We start from the raw sequence: 26,904 nt of genomic DNA, 5'->3' as shown, positions 1-26,904 counted from the left end.
CCCCATAAGATTCATCATTTTCCCTCTAGCTTATTGTATATCCATTTCTCTGTGGCTATGCTCTTCCCACTGGCACCCTTGCTAGCCTGACCTCTGACTCCCAGGGGATGTGTCAGTGCCTCTGTGTGGCACCCTGGGTTGGATGGGAAAATGGATGTAAAAGAAGGAACTGAATACTTGCCAGGGTAACAGCCTCTGCCTGTGATTGTTTGGCTGTGCTGGGTGAAGCTGTAGCTGCTAACTCAGCAGACTGTAAGTAAACAGTATTGTCTTTTCAGTTTGTCCTGGCTGCAATTCAAGATGTTAATAAAAATCTGGAGAGCTGTATAAGGCTTGGATCCTTCCTATCAGAAACCACCTCTCTCTCCATGTTCTGTCACAGGAGGTGAGATGGATCCTGCTGACAGATCCCTAACTTACCAAGGATCCCTTCTTTGTTAAGCCACTACTGAGGATCCAGAATGGGGGGGTTTGTAGGAAAGTCTGCAAGCATCTTGATTGCTGTTTTAAAGCATGAAGTCTGTTTAGGCATCAGAGCCAGTGCTATGGTGATGCTTTGGTTTTAAATTAGGAACAAAATACTCCCTAAAAGATAAATGCTGGGCCGTGTTATTATCCTCTTTCCCCAGCACTTATGACAGCACTGAGAGAACACTCTGGCCAAGCTGATGGGCAGCCAAATGTAATTTATGGCTTGTTTTAAACTGAGCTGCTGACTTCATGAAAGGCCCTGTCAAAAAGAGCAGTCCCCTGAGTCCCAACCATGATAAGAGTTACGTTGCGTCAGCGCTGAAAAACTCCTGGATAGCAGGGAACCTATCCTGAGAAATCTTTTTTAAGTGCCTGAAAATTGCACGTTCTGAAAAGAAGCAGGGCTCAAGCTATTCTCCATCCCTGGGGATATTTAAAAAGAGACTGGATGTGGCACTCAGTGCCATGGGCTGGGAACTGCAGCAGTAGTGGATCAAGGGTTGGACTTGATGATCTCTGAGGTCCCTTCCAACCCAGTCGATTCTATGATTCTATGATTGCTTGGCCATCCAGTTTGCTTTTCTTCATTTTATCCTCTGCTGATCTCTTATGCTTCCCAGTCTGTATCCCATAGTTTTTCCCTGTTCCAGGCAATGAGGAATGAACGTGTGTTGTTTAGAGGAGATGCTGCTAACAAGGAGCAGTTTAATGTCACTTGGGAACAGCACCGAATTCCCAGGTGATGTCAACATCTGCACCAGTGTGGCTGGCAGTGGGAAACACCCTTGCTGCCTGCCAGCCTTGCTTCTCATCCCAGTGCCTTGCTAGAGCCCAGGGGCAGCTCCCAGCCCTGTCACTCAGAGCTCCCTTCCCAAGGAGGGGACACAGGAGCCCTGCCCCACTTGGTGCTGACACCCTGGGGAACTGGCAGACACCATACCCCAGCCCCTCTGCTGCTCTCCTCCTTGCCCCTGCCCAGAACAGCCTCCTGGCCAGAACAGGGCTGCAGAGGGCAGCTGTTTCACAAGGGTTTTCTGCTCATCACTCTCATGCCTGTTAAGTTTGGGCAGCACTGCTTCATTGGGTGAAGTTCTTCCTGGGCTTTGGGCAGTCTGTTTCCTTTTAAGTCTCAGTAAGTTTTTAAGGGTTTTCTCTTCTCTGCCCCCCTACCCTTACCTGAGCCCACACCACAGGTTTCCCATGCTGCAGCTCTGCCAGTTTTCATCCTGCTGAGCATTTATGACTCTGCAGGGCTGACTTGCTACTGATGAACACCCACCCAGGCTCACAGACAGCAGTCTGTCACAGGAGGCTCTGTCTGTCCGCACTTCCCAGCAAGGAGGGAGCCTGAGCCTGACAGTTCAGAGCTCTGAGTCCCTCCCAGCAGCGTGGGAAAGGGGAGCTGCTGCCCTGCGGAGGCACCAGAGCTCCCTCCCCACATCTGCCCGGAGGGGTGGGCTGGGGCAGCCCCCAGGGGGATGGGAAAGTCAGCACTGGGCAGGGTGGGAGGAGGAGAAAGCTGTGCAGTCTGCTAGGGCTGACTCTAAGGATCTGCTAAGTGCTCAGGCACAGCAAATCCACAGCCCCCGTGGGCTTCACAAGGGGGGTTTCATGATCAGGGGCTGGGCTTTCTGTGAAACCGAGGGGAAATGAGAGTGTTAAAAGCAGCACCTCTTGCTCTTTCTTTCTAGGAAACTACAGCACAGAAATCCAACCCATTTTGTGGAGAGAAAAGAAGAAAAGTCAGCGTTTTAAGGCAGAATATCTGTTCTGTGCTATTTCAGATGGAGAAGAACTGCAGCACTCATTCATGAGAGAAAGCCAGAGCTGCTGGAAGGGGTGAGACTCCTGCCACTGCCTTCAGGCATTTGGTTCACATCATAAACAACTACAGACATTTTCTTTTGCCATCCCCAGAGTGTGCAGCCCCCACTGCTGGGCTCTTGTTTTCTGTGCACAAGGCAGATGGTGCTGCTCCTGCTGGCAGGTCCAGCTGAGCAGAACCTCTGTGCTTAGCTCCCTGTCTCTGCCCACCCAGGAAAAAAACACCAGATTTTTGGCCCATGAAAAATACCCAATGTTGGGGTTTTATGTCTCTTGGTAGTAAAACTATTGTTTGTTGATGGGTGTTGGTTTTTTGGGGGGGGTTCCTTTTTTTTTTTTTTCTTTTAAAGGTTATTTCTTGACAGTTTACATTCCACAAATAGCAGGAAGGACACTGTGGTTAACATATGGTTGTAATTCTGGAAGGTGGCAACAGAAATTACAAAGTGGGTTTCTATGTTTTGTTGTCTCTCACCAGTACCCACGTTAGATGGGAAGTACAGATATTGTAAATAAACCTTTAACACATTTTTTGTAAGAATCTACCATATAAGCTCAGCTTCACCCTAGGAATGTCAAGCTATGCTTCTGGATGAAGCATCATGATGATAAAAATCCTACTAGAATTTATTTAATAATCATTGTGATGATGCAAGATCAGATTTCATCTGGTTCACCTGTTATGGCTTGTGAAGAGTTGAATGGAGTTGTGCAGAAACCTTTTATTATCACTGAAATAGTAACTCTGATTTGCAGCTACACCATTTTATGCAGTAGCACTCAATATTTTGAGGCATGGAGCTGGAATTCTGTGCTTTTACTCACTCTGTGTACCCCATTTCTAAACTGCTGTGGAAATTTAGGCACAGGGAAGCACTTACCACAATCAGTCCTGTGGAGAAGCCCAGACAGGAAGGTGCCTTCTGCGTGCAGGGTGTTTTTAAGAACCTTCACTGGCTGGAGGGCCGGGCCCAGAGAGTGGTGCTGAACAGGGCTGCATCCAGTTGGCAGCCGGTCACTAGTGGTGTCCCCCAGGGATCAGTGTTGGGCCCAGTTCTGTTCAATATCTTCATTGATGATCTAGATGAGGGGATTGAGTCCATCATCAGCAAATTCCCAGCTGACACTAAGCTGGGGGGGAGTGTGGATCATCGGGAAGGCAGGAGGGCTCTGCAGAGGGACCTGGACAGACTGGAGAGTTGGGCTGATCCCAAGGGGATGAGGTTCAACAAGGCCAAGTGCCGGGTCCTGCGCTTTGGCCACAACAACCCCATGGGGAGCTCCAGGCTGGGCACAGAGTGGCAGAAAGGGACCTGGGAGTCTGGATTGACAGGAAGCTGAACATGAGCCAGCAGTGTGCCCAGGTGGCCAAGAAGGCCAATGGCATCCTGGGCTGGCTCAGGAACAGCGTGGCCAGCAGGTCCAGGGAAGGGATTCTGCCCCTGTGCTCAGCGCTGGTGAGGCCACACCTTGAGTACTGTGTCCAGTCCTGGGCCCCTCAGCTCAGGAAGGAGATTGAGGTGCTGGAGCAGGTCCAAAGGAGGGCAACCAGGCTGGTGAAGGGACTCGAGCACAGACCCTATGAGGAGAGGCTGAGAGAGCTGGGGCTGTTCAGCCTAAAGAAGAGGAGGCTCAGGGGAGACCTCATCGCTCTCTACAACTCCCTGAAAGGAGGTTGGAGCCAGGGGGGGGTTGGGCTCTTTTGCCAGACGACTTTCAACAAGACAAGAGGGCAGGGTCTTAAGTTGTGCCAGCGGAAATTTAGGTTAGATATTAGAAAGAATTTCTTTACAGAGAGAGTGATCAGACATTGGAATGGGCTGCCCAGGGAAGTAGTGGATTCTCCGTGTCTGGAGATATTTCAAAAGAGCCTGGATGTGGCACTCAGTGCCATGGTCTAGCAACCGCAACGGTGGTTCAAGGGTTGGACTCGATGATCTCTGAGGTCCCTTCCAACCCAGCCAATTCTATGATACACCCAGTAAAACTTGTTTGAAAGAGCCTTGCTAGGCCCAAACATCAGATAGCAGGTTCCAGTCACAGCTCTCCCCTCAGCTCCTGCCCTCGCTTATTCCTCTGGTCCTGGAGAGCACAGCAAAGGCTGAAGCATGCCAACAGCTCGCAGGACTGGCGTTATCTTCCTGCTGGAATTATTACATCTCGGTTGAACAGGCAGACAGAGGTTCTGGTTGGGGAGGTGTCTGAAGCAGCCAGAGCAGCCAGGCCTGGGCTCACTCACAGAGAAATGGGCGGCACTGCCGGTGCCTGGAGATCAACAGGGACGGTGGCGTCGGTGACCTGGAGCAGAGGGCAGGCCTGAGGGGCTGGTGCCAGGCAGAGCGCGGCGTTCAGAGCGGGTGCAACCTCAGGGCGAGAAAAAAACCTTTGTTTTGTTTGGGTTTTGGTTTGGTTTTTTGTTAAACGCAGTTTTGTGAGTCTTGAGCTCACGGTTCCCAGCTGACGGGCACTCAGGCCTTGCCGGGAAGGGCTCTACCCTCGTCAAGCCGGAGCTAGGCCTGGTTCGGCCCAGTTCGGGTCCGGTCCCGCCGCCCCCTCCCACAACATGGCGGGGCCTGGCGCCGCCTGCCCCTCTGGCTACCTGGAGGCCCACCTCTATGGTCGGGGGCGGGGCGGGGCGCGCGGGCCGGGCGGGAGGCGGTGTGCGCGAGCCCCCTTTGTGTCTGGGGCCGGCGGGAGGGAGGGGGCGGTGAGGCGAGGCGGCGGCCCTGAGCCTGCGGGGAGGCTGCGGGAAGGCTCCGGCCCTCAGCCTGCGGGGAAGGCTCCGGTCCTCGGCACCCGCCCTGGGCACCCGCCCGCAGCCGGCGGCGGGCTCGGGAAGGAGGCGGAGCGGGGCGGCCCCTCGCCGGCGCGGAGCCGAGGCGCTGGCAGAGCGGAGGGGCTGAGGCGGTCCCGTCCCGCGGACGAACTGCGTGTGGCTCGGCCCCCGGCGGGGGAGCGGAGAGAGAGAGAGAGGAGCGGGCCGGGCCGGGGGCTGCCTGGCGCTGTGGAGGCTCGGGGAAGGAGAAGGAGGAGAGGGAAGGGCCTGCGCCGCGCTCCTGCCCGCCGAGGGGAGCCGGGTGCCGCGGCAGCTGGAGCCGGCCGGGAGGGGCCTCGCCGCCCGCCGCCCCGGTCCGCAGCTCCGCCGGGGTGGCCGGGGGTGCGCGGTGCAGCCCGCCCGGCGGGGCAGACTGATGGGCCGCGATGCCGCCGCAGCCCTCGCCCTGAGAGCAGCGGGGGCCGCGCCTCTCCGCCCAGAGACTGAGGGGATCGCCGCCGCCTTCCCGGGGGCGTGAGGCAGCCGGGAGAAGACAGAGAGCTCGGCCGGGCCGGGAGGCGGCTCAGCCCGCAGAGCTCGTTCTCCGTGCCCCGCCGGCCTGCGGCGGCTCTGACTGACATTGCTGCAGACGCGGGACCGCGCCTGGATATGTTACCGCCTCACCCGGGCTGTTTCTTCGATATCGTGAAGCTGCGTGGGGAATAAGCTCGGTGCCCAGCTGGTCGGGAGCCTGCCGCCGTGCCCGGGCGGGGGGCGATGCCTCGGGGCGGGCGGGCAGGAGCAGGCGCTTGCCCGGAGCCCGCCGAGCGGTGCCGGCTGCCGGGAGATGAAGGCAGCGGCTGTAATGGAGTGAGAGCCGAGAGGGCTCCTCTCAGCTGCCATTTGCTCTTCCAGACGGGATTGTGAACCCAGAGAGTCGAGGAAGGCTGCGCGAAAGAAGGAGGAGATTCCTCTCTTCGGGATTTTTTTGTTGTTGTTGTTTTGTTTTGTTGTGGGTTTTTTGTTTTTTGGGTTTTTTTTCCAATTTTTTTCCTCGTCCTGCCTGGCTCCTCGGCGTCCCCAGGTATGACTGCCTCACTGCAGCACCTTGTGCTGGTGCTCCTGCTCTCCAGTGCCACCCTGCTGCTCAGCACTGCGGCTGGTAAGTAGCCAGGCTGTGTATCCAACTAGCCATTTTGGCACAGGCAAGGGGGGTGGGGTCCGCTGGCATCTGGGCACATCTGCGTCTCCTTAAAGAGTGGTGTGTATCATCTTGTTTCGGTGGCGGAGCCGGGTAAAAGTTTTGAAATCTCGATATGCTAAGAGTCTCGGGGAAGGAAATCTGCTTTATTGTGCAAATGAACCCGACCTGCATTCAGGATGCCGTGCTTTGCCTAGATCTGCTGCTCTTGTCTAATAACTTATTTCAGTTTCGGAAAAATATATAATCTTTTCGTTTTGCATACCTCGCCCTTTGTAAGGCAACGCAGGAATTTTTAATATATATTTTAATGGCCAGCAAGAGCTGTGCCGGTGTTGCCGTGGGATCTTTGGGCCCAGCCATTTTAAATTTGATCAGCATCGGTCCTTTTAGGGGCCTTAAACATGTGCTGCCGTTTCATAACAGACTCACCGGCTTGTGGATTTTTTCTGGGAGGAGATACCTGAAGCAGAAATTCAGCTGTTTCTCTTGTCACTTGTGAGGATGGAACAGTAACACGAAATGCTGAAAGATCTTCAGGAGTGCCCTTAACAAGAAGTTGGAAGTATATATGCAGAGAGAATCCTCATCCTTGTTTTTGGACTCTCTAGACCTGTTTTTGGTTTGGCGGGGAAGCTCGGTGTCAGATGTGCAGGGTGGTGGGCTGTGGTATCTGAATCAGAGAGGTGTGTATTGGTCTGGTGCCCCTTCCTTTTCTGTCAGGGTGACAGATGAGCATGTTGAGGCCTTCTGAGTGTCACCCAGCATTGTTAGGCACTAAAATCCAATCATTCTCCTGGTGTGCATTTTCGAGGACTTTGGTGTCTTCCTACTACTGAGGGTCCAATTTGCAATGCTTGCTTTTTTTAGCATTGTTTTTTAACCCGAGGTGTCTTAATTCATAAGGGAATCTGGATAAGAAAATTGCTATGTCTTGCCATGGTGACCAGCAGGCTGGAGGTAGTTTCCATGTTAGATTTCTTTGAGGTCGGAAAATTTAAATATTTGTCAACGTTGAAGATACTTGTTATTATTAGGAAAATCCTGTAAATTACACGTGTTGAGGCAGCTTTTCAGCACTCTGCCTGGATAGTCCCTGATTTTCTCACCTCTGCTTTTAAAAGGTCTCTTTCAGGGAGATATTTAAATGAAAAGATGGATGTTGCCTGTATCATCCTGACCTTTGACTGCCATTATTTTAGATTGCTGTCTGCAGCGTCTCGCTGTGGTAGTTTCTGGAGTGTTTTCCTTTTTTTTCTTTTTTTCTTTTTTTCTTTTTTTTTTTTTTTTTGGAAGAAGGAACTTCTGAAGGTCAGGAAATCTTTGTATTAAAGCATGTAGGAATCAAGGATACCCAGCATCTCAACTTCTCTTTCAAATACAGATTTTTGAAAGCGTAGGCTTTTTCCCCCCTGAGTTGGTAATTTCTGTGCCCTGATGAAGGAGAAAGGTTGGTGGAGGAGCAGGGAGGGATTTGCAGCAGGCCAAGGGCTGGGCAGGTGGGGTAGGAGCCCATTTGCACGTTTTGCCTCAATCCTGACCTGGCAACAGCACTCCCAGTGTCTCGGTTCTGGTTTTGCCTTGTTACAAGGGCATTAACGGTGCCAGCTTGTTTCGTTCTTTGGTGAATAGGAACCTATTTTCCCATTGTGATTTATTTCTTAATTGCCAAATTTTAACAATCCACATTTTAGAAAACCCTGGTCCTAATCCTCCCTAAAAGTAATTACAGGGATGATTTCAGCTTTGGTTGAAGTAACAAATCGTTGACTTTCAGTTTACATTGCATTTCAGAAAAAAAATGTCTATACATGGGGAAGCAACACTAATGTGTAATTCTGCCCTTTTATGTTCATGAAAGATCCAACACTCTTTCTTCTCTTCCCCTCCCCCAAAGTATAAACTCTACACTCCCATCAGAGTGAAAATGCTGCCTTTGTAGCTCTGAAAACCCCTATTAATTCTTAGTTCTGATTAGTGAATGAATACTATATCTCAGCAGTGTACAGAGCTGAGTGTTTATTAATGCAGAATCATTACATCAGAGGGAAAGTATTTTCATAACAGGTTTGTGAATTTGTGTCTGGAGGAGAGTATCTGGACCTCTCTGAGCAGAGCTCCACACAGACTTGGGCTTAGCCTGGGCAGGAAAGGTGTGAAGATGCATAAAGAAGGCAAGAAAAAAATAAATCTTAAAGTGGAGCTGTAGATGACTGTTCAGCTCATAACCTGGAATGCAAACGAAGAAAGATGATTCTTCCTTCACCTTTGTAACTGAAGATACAAAAAACTTCTAGTTTTAGACTTATTTTCTGATTATTAGGGGGAAAGTATTACTGGCTTCCTCCATAAGATCCAGATCTTAACAGCCATCTGGTAACTCCATAATTAACTCGTGTAACTCGTAAGGAGAAATGCAAGGGCACTTTGCTCCTGGTAGGCTTGGGTAATCATTTGAGGGATTGGAAAAGTTATACTGGAAAACAAAATTTGTACTACTTTGTCCCTTATATCTCAAATGACTTGGAATAATACCTCTTTCTAAATATTTTAGAATTATGAGGCACTTTCTTACACCCTTGTATTGCAGAGTATTTGTGAGGGCTGTGCCTGAGGGGGTGATTGGTGAACCTCTGAGCTGTTCCCTCCTCTTGCTAAAGAATTTTGTTTGGGTGTTTGTATGTACCCGATATTAAAGATAAAATCTTCCTTCATTTCACTTGCTTGCCATCTGTGATATGCAATACTAAACCACTTTTCCTTCTTTATGCATAACCAGGGTAGACAGCATTCCATTGTCTGATATGTAAATTATTTGTGGAAAATATAAGCTGAAAATTAAAGCAAACAGAATGGCCTCTTAGCTTTGGGAATCTTTCCATAAGTCAGTGTGGCTCAACAGGGTTGCAAAATCTTCAGTGTGAATGGAATTGGATAGAGATTGAAATATTTTTTTTAAATGATCATCTTAATTATTCATTAAAATGAGTGAACCGAAGCATCTTTATCCAATTCTGTGTCACTGGTTAAAGTTACTTTAGTATCTCAAGGAAATTTGTTTGAAATATGAATTGTGTGACACAAGGAAAAGCCTCCTTGGCCATTCAGTTCAGTTCTTTAAATTCAGTGTTTTGAGTTAGTACCTGACTCTCTCTAACTTGCACACTCAACAACTCTTTAAAAATACCTCTATGCACCCCAATCTCTACTTCTTTGCCAGAGCTATATATATCTGTTGTTTATGGCTCGTTCAGACGCAACCTAAAAATGAAATTTATTTTTCTGTTTGAGTTCTGAGGTGTTTCTGAAATATCAGCCTAGCCTGGTCTTTTTATGTTCCATTAAGTATTTCTCTGTAGTCTGTGTGGTAAGTGGTGGTGTTTCCTTGGCAGATACCACCTTCCTCTGCCTTCCTCAGCAGAGGGATGAGAAGGTTGGTGTGTCAGATTCCTTGGAAATGTTTTATTCCTAACAACTGTGTGTGGCTTACTGCCCCTGGAGCTATATTGTGTTTGGGCTCAGGCTGGCTGTGTCACAAACATGTGCTGTCATTTTCTGAGTACAACCTAACTTGTCCCAGCCAGAGCTGTGTGTGAAGTTTCATTGGGAACAAACTGTTTATGCCCTGAATTAAATAAGTCTTGGTGATGGTTTATGTTGATTAGGGCAAAGATCTGTGCATAGCTTGCTTGCAGTTTTAAATATTAATTTTAAATTAAGTATTAGGTATTTAATTAAGTATTAATTTTATTAAACTTTTTGGTGGAATTGCTCATTGCTTGAATTTCAATTTAAAAATATGTGATATGAAAGAGCTGTTATCTAAAACAGAAAATCAGGTTGGATACTCAACTATTGGTGTGGTTTTGCTGGGTGTTTTTTTTGTTTTGGGTTTTTTTGCCTGTTTGTTTTTTGAGGGGTGATATTGGTGGGGTTTTTTTTCCCTCTTTCTCTGAAATGAAGTTCACAGAAGGGTAATGCTGGAAGTAACTTCTATTTCCTCCATGGTCTGCTTGCATCAGTACTGATAGCAAAGCTTGTCTAACATCTCTCAAACCTCCAGTGCAGAGGATTTCACAGCCTGTTTAGGTAGTCTGTCCTGTCACAGGGCTTAATTACTATTTTTTCATAATGCACCAAGCAGTGGTTGTTCTTCCCTTCTATTCGAATGCATGATTGTTTCAGATGTGCCTTAATTAGTGTGTGGTGATCAATGGGGACATGTGGCATGGGCTGTGCCTGCAACCAGTGCCAGGGACCATCAGAGTTCTTATGTGGGAGCTCAGTGTTTCCAACTTGGATGCAGTAATTTGCCACGAGAAGCTTCTGTTAACTGTCAGTGCCTTAACCTGAGTTTTTTGCAGTTTTTAAAAACTGGTTTTGAAAACTTAGGCTGTTCTTAAAATTCTGATTTCTGATGGTGCCTTCCTGACTGAAGGGGTCTGGATTGCAGAGGAGGGAGCAGGAGTGGAGATGGCAGAGATGGCTCTGGGTGTGCCAGCAGGCTGGCAGGGCAGGAGGGCTTTGGAAGGGTGAAGGATCCAAGCTGGTTTGTAGTGGGATGAGAACCAAGGCACATTAGGTGGCTGGCCAGAGATGGTGTCTCTCTGCCAGACTCTGGGGGACTGCAGTTGTGTGGTGAAGGTTCTGTGCTGGGGGGAGAGAAAAGAAAGAGTAATTTTTGGAGGCAGTTTTGAAGATTTCTCTCTTGTGAGAACGAATGAGGCAGCCAGTAATTTAGATAATGCCTTTACCCTCCACCCCTTCCCTCGGTCATCTAAGTTTAGGAATCACAAGGTTTTTGGGTGGTGCTGGCTTTTTATTCCGAGGCATTGGTGTGTGTTAGTTTTCCCAGTTGTCTTCTTGGGTTTGCATCAAATGAAATTTTTTGTTTTGGTCAATTTAAACCATATGTGAAAGATGCAAAGAGTCTAAAGAGATGAATTTGCTACTGTGTTCATGGAAACCAGGAACTGAATAGGGGAGGCAGTTCCAAGGCAGAGATCTCCCCAGGGGAAAGCTGAGCAGAACTCAGCCCAGGTGAATCTCTCTGCTCCCAGGTGGCTGCCCAGTCAGCCCAGGGACACTGGTGAGTGTGTTTATGCAGACATCCACTGTTCTGGGCTAAGCACAGTAAATTCTGTCTTCTGCTCACTCAGCATGCTGCAGGAAATCTGGGAGAGAGCCGAGGATCCCTTTTGTGGGAGGAGTGAGAATTGGGTAAGAAGTGTGGGAGAAAGGACATGTTCATGAGCAATTAGTCTGCTGCTTGTGGAACAATTTGTGTTTCTGAGACAATGTAGTAGGCACTTTTTTTAACTGGACTTCCAAAACAATACCCAGAGCACTTTACTGAATGGCTATCATCACAGTTTCAGTGTCTAGGAGTAATTTGCAGTATGTAGTATGCATTGTTGCTGAGACTTTCAAAGCTGGATTTAATTTACTATCCTGTGTGTACACTTAGCTTTAGTTCAGATATCTCACAGGTTAAACTTCCCTACGATCTTTTTTTCAACTGTGCCATGACTTAGGCTTTCCCTGTGGCCTTTATGAATGCTTTTGTTGGATACTACACTTGTGTGCACTTGTGAAGTGCATGAAAAATAGTTTTATTATTTGTATGAATCAGGGTTCATACCTGCCTGAAAGGCACATACTGTCACTTTCTGGGTAGGAGCAAGTGTCAGGCAGTGTCACAGCTGGTGGGACAGGGGGTCCCTGAGCTGCTGTCCTGGCTGTTGCCAGCCCCTGGGTTTGGCAGTGCTGCACAGCAGCTCTCACTGCTGGGTTTAACCAAAACCAAATACTACATCTGTGCTCCTTGAGCTGCTCTATATACTGTTTGGAGTGCAATGAAATATGGGTAAGAGGCTTTTTTTTTTTTTAAGTAGGATGACTGAAAGTGTAATCTCAGGTCATGTATGTTAATTGGGCTCCTTAATTTATAGGTTAGAGAATGCAGCACTTAATTAATATCAAAGTATTGGGTGTTGGCAGTGTCATCTCTGAAGATCATAATTCTTAGCATGAGGTACATTTCCCTCTGTAAGTCACAAAGGTCAGGTTCACCTGGTGTGAGCAGCTTTAGCATAGTTCAGTGACAAGAAGGACTGACTCAACATGCTCTGCTGCTCTGCCTTGCACTTAGTTTGACTTGGTTGCTGTTAAAAACAAAACGTTTCATTTCTGCAACCAAAGCAGCATGAGTACAGCTAGGTGGAACAAACACAACTCCTAGACCATCCATGTTTGAGAATCCTAATTACTTTTTTCCAAGTATTTCAGCTAATCCACAGTCCTGTGCTGCTCTGAAATTTGTTGGACTTGACCAACTTACATTAAGAAAAATAATGGTTTGTGTTCAAGCTATTTTCTGCAGTAATGATTGTATTAAATGGATGATGTTACAGGGAATATGTGTAATTTTCCACTGTTAAAAAGTGTTTGTTGTTGTCGGCGAGGGAGTGGTTCTGCTGTAGTTGCTTTGTTGCTGAACCTACTTGAGCTTTAATCCTTCCTTCTGGTGCTGTCCTTCAGAGAGGAGTCAGCAAAGCTGCTGTGGCTGGGGGGCTTGGAGTCCCCGTGCCTTCCAAATTGCAAAAATGTTGGTGCAGACATGCTGAATGCTGTAGGTATGTGCTGCATGCTGTGAACTTGGCCAGTCCTCTCTCATTTGTTTGAAGCCTAGACACTATAAATTATTTTCCTATATTTATTTGCAGACGAGAGACCTTCTTAGCCGAAGAGTAGTTTTTTTATATGATTAGCAGTTCTTAAATATAGATTTTCATTATATTTAGCTGTCTCTGAGATGGGGATGATGTGCAGAACCAATATAGTAAGCTGCAGAAAGCCAAGATGGCAGTGGGCAGATTGCAGCGTTTTTTTAGCACCCCCGCATGATGCGTGCGGAGCAGCCGCTCGGCCCGGGACAGTCTTCCCGGTGTTAAAATCATTCCAGTGGCAGTCAGGCAAGGATTACAGGAGCTCTGCAATGAGGATGTCCCCGCGGTCTCAGCTTCTGATGTTTCCAGTGCTTTTCTCCCGCTTCTCTCCCGGCGCTGCCGCCGCCGCTGCAGGTGTCGGGGCTGGGCTGGTGCGGGGCGGTGCGGTGCGGGAGCTGCTCCGGCTCGGCTCTGCTTTGCTCTGCAGGCTGGGAGAGTGACTCCCTGCATCTCAATGAGCGACAAGAAAGACCTGGAAGCAGCAGGGTATTTACCCTACTGCTGCAGGAGTCATTGGGTGTCTCTGGAAACTTTTTTTAGGCAGAACATCCACAAATCCCCAGCTCTAGTGGGTGTTGCTTAGACACCGTGCAGATGACCTGTGCTATGTGTGTAAATGTGTGTGTGTCTGTATATTATATACAGTTAGCTATATTATATGTATATATATATATATATTCTTACCTCCTCTGTATGTTACCAAAATTCAAACTTATCAATCTACTTCTCTGCTAAAACCTAGCATTTCAGTATTAGCAAATTAGCTGTTTGCTCGTTGTTCTTAATTGAAAAAAAAAAAAAAAAAAGGCTGGTAAACTCGACGCTCATTAGTTACAACCAGGTTCTGCCAGGACCTGTTAAATAACTATTTTTTTTAGTTATACTAAGGAGAATCTGGCCTAATTGAATTCTAGTTCTATTTAGTCTGTAGTAGTTAATGCTGTTGCAACAGAACACAATTACTTGGCCACAGTTGTTTAACATTGTTTTTAGTTAAGAATTTAAAAGGTACAAAATATTTTCTTTCCTTAAATTTTTGGTACAAACTAAAAAGTATCTTAAAGGAAAAATAGAGAGGCTTTCTCTGCTTTTATTGTTTCCTGTCAGGGAAGCAGTACCATTAATGAAGCTGTCAGCAAGTTTGCCTTCCCTCATCTTAAGAAGCAGTGCAATAGAATGTTTGTGTGCAAAACAAATATTTAACCCTAATTATAATTTACTAATCTGGATGCAGCCTATGTAACAGCACTTAAAATTGAAGCTGTGTCCCTTGGGCACAGGACTATGTAGACCAAATGTGACACAGCATAGCAAAAGAATGAAAAAATATGGGGGAGTGTATAAAACCAGGAAGACAAGTCATGAAACAATAATAAAAATGTAGTAATGTCAATCCTTTCTATGATTTTACCTCCTTGCATTTGTTGAGGATTAATATTCCATAAAATTGTAATTATTTATGAAAACCAGAGCTTTCTCATAGGTAGTGCTTAATTCAAGTGACTGAGGGGCTATGAAGTCACATGAACAGTACCTGTGTTTAAATGTTGCTTTACCACTACCAAGAAGAGTTATGGCTCCTCTTTGGTGGCAGGCTTCATGCATTTGTTGTGTATCTGGTATTTTTTCTGACAACTTCAAATCTAAAAATGTAGTTAAACCCACAGTTTCCAGAGAGAAGAATTTGAAATACCTTTAAGGATGCTGTTATGAATCACTTGCAACACTCCTGCAGCAGGTTTGTACATATAATGCTGCATAAAAACTAAAAACATCAGCAGCCTTCAGCCAGGCTTCTAATTAAAGTTAATCAAGATAATCCTAAATACTGAACTTTTTAAATGTGCCAGCTAAGTTGTCTTCCATATCTGAGTACTGAGGGGAAAATGAAAATTTGTGTGAATGTCCTGTATTTAAAGTCACTTTCCCCTTTCTGTGCTGAACTGGTGCCACCTGTAAGCCTCTCAGTGTTGCTTTTTTCACATATTTTTCTGTTCATGCTGTGAGCTTAAAGCCAGAATCACTTTGGGGCAATGAAGTTCAATACAATTATATTCTACTTTCAGATGCTTGTTATACAAGGTGCTGCTGTAATCCCACCAGCCAGTTTAGTATTCCAGTGTTCTGAATATTCCAGTGTTCATTTATACAAATTTATAGTTAGCACTTTAAGCCTGACAGAGGTATTTGGAAATCTGGCATTTGATTGAAGCTATGAAGAAACACTGAGAAGTAAGCTGACTGCAATGTCCTTGCTTCCAGATAAAACTAGACATCCTGGCTGGGTGCTTTCCAGTGTTATTCCAGGACAAGATATTTGTGTCTTGATCCTTTTCCTAGATTTGCCCACCCTTCTCTGCCTTTGGTTTTATTACTCTTTTTAGGATAGTCAAAGCAAGCCTGTAGTGAATTTTACCTTTATGTTCCTGACGTGTGCTTTCAACATATAATTGCAACTAAATAGTTTAAAATAACAGTTAACACATAGAGTTACTACTTTTAGCTGAAATATGCAATAATAAAGGAGGCTGACGGAATCTGGTTGTAAATTCCTGTGTGCTGATGACATAAAGCAGTCAGTTTCAGTGCTCCATTGATAACACCAGGGCTTGCTTCACTCCCCTGAGGTGTGGGAATGTGGGGTGCAGAGGTAGCTGCATTCCATGGAGTTTCAGTCTAGACAGGCAGGAGAGCATCATTCTGTACCCTGTACCAAACAAGGCTGGCTAATCACCTTCTGCAAAGTGACCTTGCAGCTGAAGAATGTGCTGTGGAGGGCACGGGGCAGAGCTGGGTGCCATCACTAGCAATACTCATCCTGAAGTTTCAGAGTCTTGACTTGGAAAGCTGCTGTCTGGATTGTGGAATGTTGGCTTCTTCTCATTTCATTAGGGGTGGTGATTTTTGAAAGAAATAGCTTGATGAAGTGCTGTACAGTATATTAAATTTGACTGAAGGAAAAGCTTATTATCTCATTGAGGTGGGAGGAAGGCTGAAGTATGCTTTTTTAGCAAAAATATTGGGAAACACCACTAGAGAATCATCTCCACCCTTTAACTGAAGCACAATAGGTTTCCAGGCAAAGGGCTATCAGAATTTGAAGTTTCAGTGTTATGTAGCACAAGCTGAGCCCAGTTCCATTGGTTCTGCTGGATTTTAGCTTGATTTCCATGTAGACATTACTGCTGAGGAGGAAAATGGTGGAGCTCTTGGGGAAAGTGTAAAAAGGTACTTTTCAGGTTTTCTTGGTGATTTGAGGACAGTGAGTAGCAGATGCCCCTGACTGGAGGCACAAGCAGGGAGATTGTAAAGGGACAGGACTGGTTCAGATGGAAATGAAATAGTTTGCCAGCTGCTTTACTTTGATTGCCTGTGTGCATGCTCCAAACCTGCAATAAGACAGTTTTTGGAAAGAAGCTGAGTCCATGCACGTGCAAAGTTGCTGCAAGATAAATTAAGTGAATTCCCAGTGTAGTTTTGTATTTTATCTTGGCTGGGTTTGTGAACACCTTTTCTTGTCTCTTATCAATTATTCTGCATGAGCAGCAGATGATAATCCTTGCACCATTTGAGATCCAAGTGGAGCACTTAGAGAAGCTGCAAACATTGTGTTCAGCAGAGGATGAATAATGATCCCATAGTTTTCACTAGTAAAACCAGAATTACCAAAAAGCAGAGCATTAAAATCAAACACCAAATCAGTCATACGAAACAACAAAAAAAAGTCATTTTAACTACCTGTCTGACCTTCATTTAGTGGCTTCCTGCATAACTGTGACAGCTTTTATTAAGTGTTTTTCTCAGCAGGATCTCTGCCTCATTTGGTGGAAAAAAGGGTAATTTCATGTTCCCATAGAGAGTAGAATCTTGCAGTTTCAGACTTTCCTGCCTCTTGGCCCCTTGGATGACATATCCCCAGTTCAGAGGTGGCTCTTCGTGTGTGCTTCCCTATTGATAAGCTCTCTTCTTCGTTTTCTTTATTCCCCTTTTTTCAGTTATTGTAAAAAAGACATTTTTATTTAAACTTCAGAATTGCTGTTTTATGTGTTTCTCCTCTTTAATGAAGAGGAACGAGTTGTATCATGTTACTAAAAAGAGATCTTTGATAAGTGCTCAGATCAACTGGGATGCATAAAGGAAGTGCAAAATACTGAAGTTTATTCTTCCCTAAAGGAATGCTTAGCTTCCCTGACTCTTCTGGTATGCTTTCTGAAAGTGGGGCTCTTTTGTTTTTCTGCCTTTATTGCCTTGCAGAACACAAGCTCTCAGAATCTTGACTGGCAGATGACAGATCCTCTGTGAATGTATAATTTGTTCTGGGGGAAATGCAGTGTGGTGAGATCAGAGGCAGTATAGGACAGTCATTGCCTACATAAACTTGGCTCAGGGTAGCCCAGGAGAGGTGGCTCAGCTGCTAAACTTCTTTTAAACATGCATGAGCTTGAGTGAGTAATTAAGGAAGCAATTTGAGATACGTGTTTAAATAATGCTTTTGGTAGAATCACATGAAGCCTTGGTTAGGATTTGGGGAGGAGGGCATTTTGGGTAAAATGGTGTTAAGGGCTATTCCAGCCCTTAGGGAGTATGTAGATTCCATGCCACAAATTTCCAAAGTATTTCTTCTATTGTGCAGTTTATTAGAGGCTTCTAGGGCTTTTGAAAGGCAAACTGGTAATATGTTTTTTCGCTGTGTGTAGAAGAAAAGCAAAATTATTCTCCGTGTTGTCAACTATGACATAGGGCAGGAGAGGAGGGGAGATTGTGACAGTTCAAAAAGAAAATCATCATACTGTCTTGGAGATCTCTATTCAGTAATCAGTGTGATAGCTGATACCTTTCCTTATAGTTCTGCTAGAATTATTTTGAATTCTCATCTTTGTGTTTGGAGCTGTATTGTCCAAGACTGATGAGATCAGGCTTTGGAAGTTAGTTTAGAACTGCTGTAGCTTTTGCTTGATCTGCCCTTCCTATCCTTCCGGTTTTTATTCACCAGATGTATACAAATGTGAATACAAAGACTGTCCTCATCTCAAATGTCTCCATCTGAGGAAGAAGATGGAATTCCTCTCTCCTGCCCCATTGCTGGCATATGGTAGCATTTATCCAGTTGTATTAAGGAGTGCAGAAGACTGGTATTAGCATTGATAATAAACCTCTCATAGCTTTTAAATAAACAAAATTAAACTAAGCAAGTTAAGTAGGTCTTTAGCAATGGTATTCCTAGAGAGGAGCTTCAAAACTCCTCTAATGATCCACCAAATACTTGGTTTTTTGTTACCAGGAGCTGACAAATTGTACAGTGCTGTCTCTCCAGGCTCCTCTGATAGTGTGATAGAGTGCAAATGATGAGCCCAAGTAGCAGTGCTCAAGCAGCACAGCACACCTACATCCTCTCTGCTCTTACCAGGAGGAGCACCAGCACCTTACCTCTGGATCCCCTTCCTGGCTTGCTGGTTCATGCTCAGGCCCTTCCCTGCTTCAGCTTTGCTGTTTCTGCATGGACCAGAAATAAATGCATTCAAAGGTAAAGTTGCCTGCAGCTCTGCAGGGCAGAGCTGGTTTGGAAGCAAAGGAGTTTGCTTTGAACCTGGGACAGGACTGAAGACAGTGCATTGTTGCAAGCTACAAGCCCAGATATTTTGTAAAAGCAGCTGAGGGTAAAGGAAATAGTACTTAGGGCTGCTACGTAAGGCAGGGAAAGGAAATGGGAGCCTCCCTCAAGTGCAGCCACTAAGCAAAATAGTTAAAAATAGCTGCTTTTCCCCTCTAAGCAGTTGTCTAAGTTGCCATAAATGTTGTTGTTTCTTGGGAGCTGGAGACAAGTCTCATCCCCTGGATTTTCTGTTCTGAGACATCAGTTATGTTTTGAGAAGTTGTGCTCTGCATACCACTGCCCATTGCAATGCAGATGCTTAAAAAAAGAAAAATAAGCACTGAGGCCTAACTGGTTGGAATGAGGAGCTGTATCAGGGTGCTTACAGACTGCAGATGATGGGTGGAAGGAGGACCATAGGGAGATGAAGTATCTTGCTGTTGCTTAGCAGCCACTAGAAAAGGGGAACAGATCTCTGGGCTGCTGGCTGCTGGTCCATTGATGTCCACCAGTTTGGATTTCTTTCATTGCCATCCCAGAACATTTTTTTAACCTTTTCTTTCAACAGTGGTTTTTTTTTTTTTCTCAAAAAAACCTAAGTGTAGGGACATAACATTGCTGAAATTTTGTTACTCTTCTTTCCTTCATCTTTGTGTATTTCCTGTGTGGTTTTTTGTAGCTTTTTCCCTACCTTCTGTCAGAGGTTCTCCAGGTGTCTCTTCTGCCTGTGCAGGAGAGAGGGGAGGGACTTTGAGCCTGAGCATTGTCCAGTTGTGTTTCTGGAATGATTTGGTGTCCAACACTAGTATATAAAAATTGCTCTGAGCCCTGCCTTCTCTGCAGATTTTGAGAAACTCTGCAACAAAAGGATATTTAAATGAGCATACGAAACACTGAGAGTGTTTTCTCTTGCCTTTTTCTGAAGCTGTTCATTTTTCACATCTCAGCTAGTGAGTTTAGGGGGAACTAAGGCGAGGGAATCCAGTGGGCTTCTATCTGAATCAAGAAAAGTGGATTTTATCCATTTACTCAGATATCACCAATTTCTCTGTGGTTTGGTGAATTTTAAACTATATGTACTATGACAAAACTTTAAGGTAGTTGTGGCTATTTTTTCCCTCTAATCAACTTATTTCCCTTCATCTCAGGTGTTATTTTTGCTAATAGTGTACCTTGTAAATTTCCTGAAGGCTCCTTGTGTGAGAGACAGCAACCAGGATGATTGTGGTCTTAAAATGAGTGACTTGGGAATTGAGAGACAACATTTTGAGTCATCTTTGGACAATTGGGACTCCTCAGCATCCAAGCTCCAAAAAAAGAGGATGTAGTGTTATGCAATTCCTGAATGTGCTTAATTATGCTCGTTGCCAAAGCTTAACACTATTGCCATAATAAAAGCAGTTTGAAGGGACCATGGACACTGAACTGGAGTTTCATTACTGTGGGGAAAGCATGCCAGCTAGGTGGCAGATTTCAGAATGTAGTAACAAAAAAGTACAGTAGAATTAAAAGTATTGAAATCTCTTCTGGCATGCAAATGAATAGTAGATGAAAATAGAAGAATGTATGCTGTGGAATTGCTTCACAAGTGAACAGGTAAGAGATCTGTAATGGAAAAGGTTATTTCCATAAATCACTCTTTGGAAGCACAAGAAATGTGGGTGAGGTTCAGGAATGCTTGATAACATAATTAGAGATGAACTTTCCTAATTTTGCTCTTGTCTGAATGGCTGAAGCTCTAGGCACTAGGCAGGTGTGAGGAATGAATCCTCCTCACAAGACCTAGGCAATAAAGACCTCTTTAGGCATATTAAAAAAAAATAAAATTTGAGTTAGTCACTGGGAAAGGTTGGAAAGAGAGGGATTGTTTTCTGCTGAAAGTCTTTGTAGGCTGCTTAGTGAAGCTAAGTGGTTGGCTTTTGATGTTGGTATGACACATGCACACGTGTTGATGCAATTCTCTAAATACTGCTGAATACAAATACAAACTAGCTGTTGAAGTAGCTGAGTTATCTCTTGAAACCAGACAGTTGAAGGACTGGAATCTCCCTATTCAGTTAAATACTGGAACTCCAGGTAGTCCTTTCTTACCTGAAAAATTAAAGCTTGCCAGGGATGGGCACTTGCTTTACTGAAACGTCTAAAAGCTTTTGTTTTCTTTAAAGCAAGTATTCCCTGCTATTGCTGTCCTCACAAATGCTCAAAAACAACTGAAATCTCAGCCTGAGTTGGAATTCTGAGTGCCAGAAGCAGGGAGCAGAACCTGGTGAGATGTGGCTGTGTTATCTGCTCATGGTTCAAATGGTGAGTTGAGGCTCAAAGAGTGGCTTGCCTAAAGCATCTTCAGTTGTGTTTGGTGAAATGCTGCTTGACTTCAGCACTTGTAGGCTTGTCTGGTAGCCACTGGATTATCTGTGTGTTCCTACCCAAATTTCTATATTTCTACACATAATTTGTGTATTTCTAGTTCTGCCCATATTATTTCATGCTATGGGATAACAAGCCATACGAGTTTGGATTTGGAAATTGTTGCATGTTTTGCTGGGAGATTGGTTATTTCCAGAAATGTGCACTGCTAGAAACTTCAGAGTTTGCAAATACATTTGCAAAGACTCTCTCCCTTGAAGCATTGCATCTTCTTTTACATTTCATATCTAATCAGTATCTTTGAATCAATCAGAAGGTCATTTAATACTGTTCTTCAAATGTTGAGATTTAGTTCCAAAGATCACCATGAAAGCAACTGCTAAGGAAGGAGAGCAAAGACAGAAAAAGCAGTCTTGCAGGCTGTCTTGCACCCAGATAGCCTGCTGAGAGCTGTCTGCAATAAGGATATGGAAGCAATTAAAAAAAAACAAAACAAACCCAAAACCTTTATATACTGAAAACAAAATGTCATTAAAATCATCTCTTGCTGTATCCTTTGAACCTAGCAGTTTATTTCCTACTGTTTCTGACTACAATAGTATCTTTTTTCCCTAAGAGAAGATTGTGGTCAGAATCATGGTCTAAATGCCATGTCCCTAGAGAGTGAGCAAAAAAGTAAAAAAAAAAAAGAGAGGGAAAAATGTGCTGCTTCTAGAAAGCAAAGTTGCTCTTCATTGGGGAGTACAAGCGTTTCCAATGTGTTTTTCCTCTGTTTCAGTTGCATCTTCTTCCAGGCTTTTGATCTTTTGATTTGGTTTTGACCTCCTTTCCTTTTGTCTGCCTGTCTGAGCAGCGATGCTGCTTTCTGTGCTCTGTCTTCTCTCTGCTTGTCACCCCTTAGCAGCATTCCCAGTGCCTTGCTTTCTTCCTATTTTCCTCTGTTCCACCCCTGCAAGTGCCAAGGAGCTAAGGTGAGAGCTGTGTTTGTAGTTCCAGTTTTACCAGAGCTGGTGCTTGGGTGCTGGAGGAGGAGCTGAAGGCAGGTTGACCTCAGGTGGCTGCTGAAGCAGCTGAGCACATTTTACCTGCCTGCAGAAGCAGCATCTGCAACAATCCAGCAGGCTGGAAAGGCTGCAGAGCATGTCCAGTGCTGCTGGTCTGTAAAAAATTGAGTTTCCAAACAGACTCTTATGAAGTTTTTCAGAGGCCTATAATTTTGGTACTTTGTCAAGAAAATGAGCAATCCTCCCTCTATTCCCTTTCCACTTCCCCAAATGAAAAAAAGAGTTAGCCACAAACCAACCAAAAGCCACACCCTGAGTATGAGGCAGCCCATCTGCCACATCTTAAATTCAGCTTCTACCAGTTTTAGAATTTGTCAACAGAATACTTTCAAAAAGTATTTTATTATGGACTTCACAAGCTATTTTTTTTCCAGTCTTATTCTCGGGCAAGACAGCATCATTTTAAAAGAATCTGGGTTTTATTTCTAGGTAAAATAGTAGGAAAGCACATGCTCTATGAAATCTTTGTCCACACTGATAGTTTGGCAAATGTTTTAAGCAACCAAAAATAGAGTTCTTCTAAGATGTGTCAGATCCTTAATTACAGGCAGAGTTCTAGTCTTGGTTGTAATAAATGTAATTATTCCCTCCCCTTTCAATTTAAATTAAGAGTAAGTGAATATAAATAATGTCAGCCCTACTGTCCCTCAGTGTGGGCCCTAATTGGATAACGTGGAAAAGATGGTTAACAATGCAGTTAGTTAAGGAAAGGTCCTAAAACTTGAAATTCAAGTTATGTATGTGAATGTACTGAGCTGAAATAGCACCCAGATTAAAACATACTCCTGGTGGTGGTCACTCTAGCAAAACCAAATCATGATAAACAGGCCATGACAAATCAGAGCTAGTGTGTTAATGGAATAGGTGGGACCCAGTTTACCTGAATTGCTACTATAGCTTCCACAGTTTTGCAGTTTTGATAAAAACTTTCCTTCTGCTTGAATTTGTTTTATGACATTATGAATAAATTAAAAAAACCCATCAATACTCAGTAAAATAATTTTGTGGAGTTTGCAGGGAGAAATCTGTAACTTTGTTTAACAAATTTTTGAAGCAAAGCAAGCATTCCATTATCCAGTGATGGAGAGTTCACATGACTGATCTTCTGCAGCTTGCCCCTACTCCTGATGCTCCTCACAGGAGTTGGGGGCTCTGGAGGATGGAATTCCAGTGCCTGCTGAAAGCAGAAGGGCTTGCACTCAGTTGAGTGTTTTTAATGGATCCATTTGCAAGTTACATGTCTTCCTGCAGAGCATAAACTTCTCCAGAGCTGTCTGTACTGAATTTTACAGTCATGCTTTCAAATAACAAAACCTTACATCCCCACGGAGAGACTTCTGTGTTCCCTCTCCAGGGACTGCCCCAGTGACACAAACTGTGTGTCTGACAACTGGTTTTACACATGGAAGATTGCTCCGAAGGCCTTTACAGAAGGAGTAAAAGTGTATCATCATTCCAGGGGTGAAGGCAAGGGTAGTTTCCAGTGGCTTCTGAAAGTGAAGGGGTGCAGCTGGTCTGTGTGGATGAGGGACCTCCTTGTTCCCTCTAGATTTTAAAGACTGCATGATGCAGGACAGTTTTCTAAGGGAGCCAGAAAGAGATTTATTATATCTTAATTGACTTGAGACTGCTCTGTCTGGGCATGAGGCACGATGAATCTTCACAGGTGTACAAGAGACTGGCTCAAAGACACAAGAGGGAGTCAGTCTAGAGTACCCTCTCCCTTTGCTCTACCAGTGTACTCACTCCATTTGAAGCCTACAGGGGCTGTGTTGAAGCAGTTGTCCTTCTTGGAGGGGAATTTCATCCCCATCTTGATGAAACACATTTGGTGGTACCTGCTCCAGGTTTTTCAGACATTGCCAGAGGGCCCCTGATAGAACTCTGGCTGTTGGGGAGGAGTGGGCATCTTACCACCAATGTTTTAAATTCTCTGATGCTGCAGTTCCGGTCACAGCTTATGATGAAATCATGTAGCCAGTAAATTATTTACAGAGGCAGGGAGAGATTGGCAGAGGTGCCCTCATTGTGAAGTGAAAGCTCCCTAAAGCAATGAAACAATAAGAGACTAGAATTGGAGCAGAATTTAAATGAAGTAAGGATTTTGTGGCAGCCAGCCAGAAGGCCAGATCGGGTTTTCTCAAGTGTTGGCTGTGTTTGTCTTCATTATTTAATGCTGCAGAAGCACTGGAGAGCTTGTTAGAGCTTTCTGGTTTTGCCTATGAGGTGACTAAAATGTGATTGTCATGGCATCTTCTAATAAATTGCTGCTATGGTTTTGCTTCTGAAGAACTTGGAAGAGATTCACAGATCCTTTTCTCTCTCCTCTCGAGGTTGGAGAGGCAAGGTCACTTCAAGTCAAGCTGGGTTAGAAGCAGGAGGTGCTGACCACTCTTGTGTGCCTGAAATACTGTATTTAAAACAACAACAGCAAAAAATCTACAGTCCTCCCTCTCCTCCTCCAGGCCTGCTCCCACCCTCCACACCCCGGGGCAAAAACCTGGCTGAGAACAGACTTCTTGGCAGGTTAAAAACTTCAGCTGTGACTCTCATGCAGAGTTTTCTTGGGTCTCCAAGGTCCCTGCTCAGTCTGTGTCCTTGTCTGAACAGAACATGGGGCAGGGGTAGCTACATGTCTTGGATGAGAGTAAGGGAGAAAGACAGCAGAAAGAAACAACTATTTTAAGGGAAATTTTGGAAGAACTTAAATTTCAGTATCTTGTGTATTCTTGCTTCTACCACAAACTTTAATTTATTCTCTAACATTAACTTTATCATTTAATATCTAGTAATAATTTCCATTGCTTATATCAGTACATCTTTTAAAAGCAGTCTGTGTAAGTGTTTGGGTGTGCAGTTGAAGTTAACTTCAAGATGAAATATTTAGCAGTATTAATAACTCGATATACTTTACTGTTTTTCCATGATTTACAGTGATTATGGGTATGATTTACTTCTAAAAGTTTCCTGAAGCTGAGAGAAAGAAGTCTTGAAGGTAGATTTTCCCTCCCCTCTCTGAAATGGCTGCTGAAGCATGCAGACAAACTTTTCTGGATGTCTCTAAGTGTTCTTCATAACAGTTGTAGACATCTTGTCTTGTTTTTCTAATCCTTAACTGTTTGCTGTGATTTCTTTATGATTTCATTAAAAGCAAGCCATTACCCCACAGGAAACTCTTGGTTTCAGAGTTAGTATAAACTGCTGGATGAAATTATATTGGTTTTTTTAGCAGTTTATATTAACTCTGAAACTAATGGGTTTGGCTTATGTTTTGGGTAAGACAGGATAGAAAATTTTGGAACAATTCTGTGTAACTTTTAGTGAATTCTTTAATGAATGAGTTACCTATCTTTGCCATTCTTAACAGCTGTTTAATATACAATTCTATCTGCATTTCTTTTAGGTGAACCAGTTTTACCAAGAAATAATTTTTTCTCATCCTTCCACCTTTTAATGTTTTCATTCCTGTTTTTTTCATTTCAGGAATTTCTCTATGGAGGTGATACTAAATGTGGCTTTGAAGATGCCACACAAATACATAACCATGAATACAGAACTTGATTTTTGCACAGGGTTGCTTTTTTAAAAAATGTTTGCAAGTAACGAGAGCTGGGTTTGGTCAGGATATGCCCTTTGATGTAGGGAGAGGCAGAAAAGTGCTTACAGGTCTTTTCCTACTCATCCCAGTTATTTGTCACATTCTGGCGAGGGTCTGGAGGAACCAGGCAGGAGGCTGCAGTTCCTGAACCTGGTGATTTAGTCATCCTACCCCAGCAATCCATTAAGACATCTCTCTCTTCCAGCTTCTCTCCTGCTCCTAGCTGTGTGTCCCTTCCTCTCCCTTGTACTCCTCTGGAACCCTTCATTAAGCAGCTTTAAGTCACTAACCTGGCAGAAATGTAAGTGGTGTGCTTGTGGGGTTACTGACCTAGTTCCCTGCCAGACTGGTGAGCTGCAGCAGCTCCTGAGGGCTCCTGCTGTGGGTCAGCTCCAGCTCTTGTGGGGAGTAGGGGTGTGCAGCACTTGGGTACCAGGCTTGGAAATTTTCCATATTAATATGAATTATTCTGAGAGAGAAATTTAGCTCTGCCTGCTCACTGTACCTCCTCAGGAGCTTCAGGGCTGTTAGGTGTTGAAACAGTGTCTGTGTGTTCTTAGATTCTATGTGTATATTAAATTTAAAGAGCCTGCAATGCTTCCCTCTGCTGCAGAATGGGGTGTATTCTTTTTTTGTGTTCTTGGACCTTAGTGTCATAGCTGGCTGTCTAAAGGTACTTGGTAGAACCTGCACTGGACAAGACATGGTTTGCATCTGTTTGTAGAGCAATGATTCCTCTGGATATGAGATGGATGACTGAAGCAAAGAGAACATTATAATGTTATAACTGAGTGCTTCAAATATGAAATGTATTGTAGAGTTTTGCAGAAGAATTTTGTATTTATGAGATGTGCAAAATGGCTTACAAGGTGTGAGCAGGTAGAAGAAATGCTTAGTAATGCCAGGTCCAGGTGATGGACTAGTTAAGTTAATGAGACACTGATTTTTAAAACTTGCAGTAAAGTGCACCTTTCTTGTGCACAAAAGAAATGCCTTTTCCTTGTAACAGCTCATCTTCAAAGCTGTATTTCCTTCATCAACAGATGTATTCATCTGCCTTCCAAGCTGAAACATATGCCTGCTCGTTTTTAAAAACTTTTAGTAACCATTTACCTTAAGTAGATTGAAAAGGTGTTCTGAGTGATCAAACACATTTTTGTCTTTCATTATTGTCAAAGTTCATTCTCATAAAGCTAATTTGAGGTCTTTTTTGTAGTGATACAGCACAATTGTCTTGCTTGGTAATCTTTTCCATCAGCTCTTTGAAACTCTCCCCCTTCACAATGCCTTTATCTTATCTTAG

General features: G+C 44.4%; 1 protein-coding gene across 3 annotated transcripts in view; it reads left to right on the top strand.

Moving 5' to 3' along the window:
• Positions 1 to 5,460: 5,460 nt before the first annotated feature.
• The window catches only part of BMPR2 (bone morphogenetic protein receptor type 2), a 94,192-nt gene continuing 72,748 nt past the window's right edge, over positions 5,461 to 26,904 (top strand). For all 3 annotated transcript variants that reach the window (XM_030454747.1, XM_030454746.1, XM_030454745.1), the window contains exon 1: positions 5,461 to 6,212. In XM_030454747.1, the coding sequence (XP_030310607.1) occupies positions 6,137 to 6,212 (76 nt within the window). In that variant the 5' untranslated portion in view covers positions 5,461 to 6,136. The remainder of the gene's footprint in view (positions 6,213 to 26,904) is intronic.

Source organism: Calypte anna, chromosome 7 (genome assembly GCF_003957555.1).
Source record: "Calypte anna isolate BGI_N300 chromosome 7, bCalAnn1_v1.p, whole genome shotgun sequence".
In the NCBI taxonomy this organism is placed as follows: Eukaryota; Metazoa; Chordata; class Aves; order Apodiformes; family Trochilidae; genus Calypte; species Calypte anna.
Note: the sequence above shows the minus strand (reverse complement) of the source record. Positions and strands in the feature narration are given on the sequence as shown.